This window comes from Chaetura pelagica, unplaced genomic scaffold (assembly GCF_000747805.2).
Source record: "Chaetura pelagica isolate M959 unplaced genomic scaffold, ChaPel_1.0 scaffold559, whole genome shotgun sequence".
Classification (NCBI taxonomy): Eukaryota; Metazoa; Chordata; class Aves; order Apodiformes; family Apodidae; genus Chaetura; species Chaetura pelagica.
Window position 1 is genome coordinate 1,414,911 of NW_009970722.1, and position 5,739 is coordinate 1,420,649.

Consider the following 5,739-nt stretch of genomic DNA (forward strand, 5'->3'; position numbering starts at 1 on the left):
TGCTGAAAGATGAAAACCTGTAGCCTTTGCTATTACAGAGAAAGTGTGTTACTTACCGACCTATTACAATGTTACTGCATTACCTGCGGTTCCTTATTGTGCTGGCTAGGATCCTTCTCATAACTCTCTGCATAGATCCGGAGAGTTGCTCTCACATGGCTAGAAGCACTCATTCTGAAGATGAGCCTGGAAGCATCTGAAAAAATAATCCGCAGCCCCTGTGGGAGAAGAAGCAGCAGCATGTATGTATGGTGGTTGTACCTTTCCAAATCACAGTTCACTGCTTTAAAATATGTGAAAGGAAGAGTCATCTGGATGCAAATCCTCTGTCCCTGTTAACTTTGGACAACTTATTTATTCTCTTTTTCCCTCTTCTAAAGACTAGAAATAAACTTGTGCATTTCCTCCCACTCCTCATAACAAAGGCTCTCTTACTGCTGTTTTTATTTTCTTCATCTGACTTATTCTTTATCTGCGTTGGCAGAGCACAAAATCAATGTCCTGAGAAATGTTTACAAGATCAGCAAGAATCAGTGGTCTCAGAAACAGCTATAGGATCCACAGCTGACTGAGTTTCTGTACAGAAAGGCCATTAAGGCCAAAGGACAGTTAAATAGTTGTAGTGTTTCAATACTCTACTTATTCTGTACTAACACAAGTCCAGTTCTCCTTCTGTAAATGGTACCCTAAGGCTAACTGGCAAGTCTGCTATGCCACTGAACTTTATTTCCCCTTTTCGTCCTGCTGTTGGCCAATACCTAGTGCATAAACTGAGATCCTTGCTACTTCTGTTTAAGAGGCAGTAAACCATTAAAACGAGAGAAGAGAATCAAGAGAGAGCCATTTTATTCTTCCAGTTTTATCATCAGCTTGAGAAGACACTGATGTTAGCAACAAAGAGCTCCAGTATTCAAAAGTATAAGTAGAAACCTTTGTTTCTCCAGGTATATGCCTAAACTTCATCAGCACCATGTAGAGCATTGTTTGGTTGATTATCACTGAATCACACAATGGTTTGGGTGGGAAAGGACCTTTAAAGGTCATCCATTAAAATCCACCTGCAGTGATCACCAACATCTGCAAGTAGATCAGGCTGTTCACAGCCCTGGCCAGCCTGACCTTGAATGTCTCCAGGGATGGGACATCTACCAGCACTCTGGGCAACCTGTTTCAGTGTTTCAGCATTTCAGCACTCTCATTGTAAAAGATTCCTTCCTAGTATTTAGTCTAAACCTACTGTACTTTAGTTTAAAGCATTAATGCTTGTCCTATCATGACAGGTCCTGCTATTTCTTATAAGCTCCATATAAATACTGAAAGGCAATGCAATAAGGTGTTCCCAGAGCTTTCTCTTCTCCAGGCTGAACAATACCAACCCTCTCAGCCTGTCTTCATAGCAGAGGTGCTCTAGCCCTCTGATCATTATTGTGGCCCTCTTCTGGACCCACTCCAAAAGGTTCATGTCTTTTCTTGTGAAATGCCCATTGTTACTAGAAAATATTCAACAGGAAAATATCCCATCAGGATAAAGGGTTGTATTAGACGGTCTAAGAGATATTTTCCATCTCTAACTTCACTGATCCAATTATTAGCTGCTAGTATTGTATTATACGTTTATTTTAACATGTACTGGCAACATAAATTTATCTTGTAGTCTCAATATTTACAGCATAAGTGACAAATGGAAACAGTTTACATTCAGAAGACTGAGCTTTAAAGCCTATTTTTCTAATATTTGCTATTAAGCCACCTTTGTAATGAGATGGTTCAGTTGATGTTAGTAAGAGTTTTGCTATTGATTTCAATGGAATCAAGATTTCATCCCAACTACAGACAGGTTCTTACAATCTGATCCTGTGAACAAGGGGTTGTCTCTTGTTCATTGCTCATTACACTTAACTTTATGGCAATAAAAGAAAGAAGATAAAATGAAGAGTTTCTCAGTTCTGTACATAGTTTGGTTTGAATGGTTGTCAAACCCAGAACCTCAGAGTACAGAATATTAATACCAAGCAAGTCTAATGTATCCGGACAAAATGAAAGCAAGAACATCCGAGTGTGAGAGAGTCTTCCTCTACAAAGACTAAAAGAGCATTTTACATGCTCCTGCCAGGCCTAACAATTCCCACAATGGCATGACTAGCAAGACCGCTTAAATACTCTTCCACATAGTCCTCATTGATCTAACAATAGTAACAGTAACATACTGCTACTCTGAAGTCTCACAACTCATTAAATTTTGGAATAAGAAGGATTTATAAACACTCCCAGCTCAATCAAGGACACTCTTCCCATAACTTTATGATGCAAAAAATGTTCCACCCAACTACAGCATCTGTAGCCAGTTTGATGTTACATTTAATGGCACTTGAGATGTCTATGTCACATACATCGACGTGACCAGCATTCAGACAGTTCACTGGACTATTTCTGAGCTTATTTTCTTTATTTTGCATTTCTCAGGGACACAAAATGAAGTATTGACTTTTACACACACACAATGACAACTAATATTTGTCTGTAAGACCAGGATTCCTGCCAACAGCTGAAAATAATCTATAAAAGGGAATTACAGAGATACAGGGGCAGTAATTCTAGGTTCCAGGGAGAAATCATATGCTAGGGCAACAGCAGCTTTTAGGGCTGGACTGTCAAAGCTGACCTTTAAAGTCATAGTATTCACATCTGGAGATTTGGCTTAACTCATTTTTTCAGAAAGCGGCAGCAAGAAAAATCTGACTTTTGACCTTCCTTTGGAAACAGTGATTTAAGCACTCGCAAAACTTTTTACTCAGGAAGTACACAGAAATTAATGAGAGCTATTTGATGTTTATATTCTTACTGTTTTCTGGAAACTATCTAAAACCATGAGTTATAAGCATTTGTTAGAACAAAAAGAAACCCAAGCAAAACCACTGCTACCAAATAAATAGGAAAAAGCATTGCTTAGAGAATAATCTGTAGTTCTGCATCTTTTGCAAAGTCAAAATCAAACAAGTTTTCCCTTGCTGTTACAAAATATACAGTCTGACATATAAAGTTTTTCTTTTTTGACATTTTTGAACTTTTTTTTGGTCAGCAAGGTCAAAGTAAGCTGCTGGAATTGCAATCAGTCTGCTTACTGTTTGTCACAATGGTGTTTTTTCGCCTGACATAAACTCCATCAATTTAAAGCCATGTATTTCCTATTTATTATATAGAAAGTGTCAGCTCTGTTAAACATAAATTTTTACACGCAGAACTTACAAGCTGATTCAAGATGAAAAGAAAGAAGAGCAATACTCTGAAAAGCCCAGAGGCCAGAATAAATTCTAGTTTTAATAAAATAGGACACAACAGTTGTCCCTAACAAGAACAATGTTTTCTTATGGGAACATTTTTAAATTTTTTTCTTCTGGGAGGAAGCAGATAAAAGGGTTCAGTACAGCTCCCACACTAAGCATTTGCAGATATTTGTTTTACACGAATTGGGCCTGCTAATGGATATTAATGAGCTGTGTAGAAACTGTAAACGAAAATTATGTTCCACAGTTAACCCACTGGCTTTGAAGCTGCTGTGATGGAGATAGAGCTTCACAGAGATTTCTCTCTTTTAGATTACAATTCAGTTGAACAGCCTGCTGATGTATTACTGTCTATGAAGCACTCAGAAAACTAAACGTAGTACATTATGTACTATGTAGTTTGGTTTCCAGTATTTTGGGGGTTTTTTCAGTTACAGATTTCATAAAAAAATAAATCACAATAAATGAGCATATTAAGTTAGCACGAAAAAGATAAAGCAGCAGACTTAAAGCAAAATATCTTAGGATTTCAGAAAACATTATTAAAGTACAATGGCAAGGAATTACACCAGTAAGAAATCTTGAGTAGCAGCAATGCATTTGACACATAACTATACTACTTCAAAATATTGCAATTATCACAATTTTTATTTGGTCCTGTACAGACCCTTTAATGTCTGTGCCCTAGGAATAGCAGACCATGCTCACTACTCTGACAAGAAGTGTCTTATTGCTGATACACGATTGAAATATAATTCAGAACAGAAAAGAAGTTTTGCCTTATCTCTGGAGTTATCTGAAACAACTTTTTTATCCAGTTTTTCCAATGTCTGTTTCCTGACTCTTGCTCAAACTGAAATGCAAAAAAACAAGATTATGTGAAGAGCCCTTTGCATCCCAAATCTAATGAAGGAGTGAGAAAACATTAACCAGCTTTTAATAGCAAAACTCCAGAGTTTTATTCTGTGAATTTCAGAACTTAAGAACCCTTCATTAAAGAGCTCAAAGTTAACCATGATGATGGGCATCCTGTACTTCAATCCTTCTAATTCAAGTTTCACCAAAAAAATGCAACAGGTCCTGCTTCTAGCTTGCAGGATCCACAGAAGCAGCACTGTTACACGTTCATGTACTGAAAAGATAGCACAACAGGACTTTAAATATGAAAGCAGTCTTCAAGAACAGCAGAATGTTTCACTTTATTTTATACCCCATTACTGCACTGTGATAAAAAATATTTGTGGGTTTCAAGAGTCAGAATGAACTAGAAGATATAGTCTAGGCAGATGGTTTGCTGGCTATTTCGTTGTTTAACACAGAGCCAGCTTCTCATTCATGAGATGTAGTGCAGTTACACTGAATATAAATCTCCGCAACCTGCTGGGGAGCAAACTTTGAACAAGTTCCTGAAAACACAGCTGAAAAATCTGCATGAAGCTCACTGCAGTCAGAAAGAAACATCTGCATTTACATGAACAGCAACCTACCAGAGGAAAGTGGCAGCAGTGAACTGTTATAGTTGAACTGTGCTCTCAAAAAATACATCTTTCTCCCTGTGATAAGACATGCTTTCTGGTTTTATGGGCTCACTTTCAGAGTTGATTTGAAAATAGGCCAAGCCATGTCACTCTGTGTTATATATTGATTTAATTAGCAATTATATTCTGACTTAGGTCAAGGGCTTTGGATGAAAGTTAAGGGAAAGTTAAGTGCACTGAAAATTTGCAAGCTGTTTTTTAAAAGCACAAGGGCCATAAGTTTATCATGCTTGTAATTTTCCAGTGGACTTGGATATGGTAATATCCTTGTATCTTGTTCCAGCAGTAGTATGCACAGAGAGCAGCTCAGTGGCAGGTGGGCTGCTGCTATTATCTAGAAGCAATGATGAATGAAAACTATAAAGACTTTGAGGAGAATGGCATGACAACAGTTTTAATGGCTTGTAATAGCTTCATTTGCTAGGGTCTGGTCAGGTCAAGTGATTTACAAACCAGAGAAACTAGGACAATAAAAATAAACAGCACAAAATTTTAATGAGTCATTGCTCAGCTTCAAGATGTCTGAACACCTGGCAAAAGTACACGGTCATTTTTGAGCATGTTATGAATTTCAAAACACTAAAAGTTCAGTTTGAACTGCAATGCTTGATAGCTAAGGCAACTCATTATGGACACAGCCCAGAAGGAATACAAAGCCAGTCATTTGGGCTACAGAAGTCAAATGTGCCCATATATAGTACCATTCACTGAAGTCTTCTGCATGCTATTGGCTGCAACAGATATTTTGCCCTACAGATGCAAATCCTGCAGGCCATTAAGAGCAGGAAAACTTTTTTGTAATGTATGGCAAGCAGTGGTTTCAGACAGAAAATAGAAAAGACTATTTCTCTATGTGACACTTTGTATTGTACAAGAAAGTGAACACTTCCTATACATGCATTGCTGTCAACAGGGAC

The 5,739-nt window shown here is 37.6% G+C and overlaps 1 protein-coding gene across 1 annotated transcript in view; it reads right to left on the reverse strand.

Moving 5' to 3' along the window:
• Positions 1-5,739, reverse strand: part of PGM5 (phosphoglucomutase 5) — a 67,109-nt gene that overhangs the window by 11,319 nt on the left and 50,051 nt on the right. Inside the window, exon 10 of the mRNA XM_010006386.1 lies at positions 84-218. Within this exon, the coding sequence (XP_010004688.1) occupies positions 84-218 (135 nt within the window). The remainder of the gene's footprint in view (positions 1-83; positions 219-5,739) is intronic.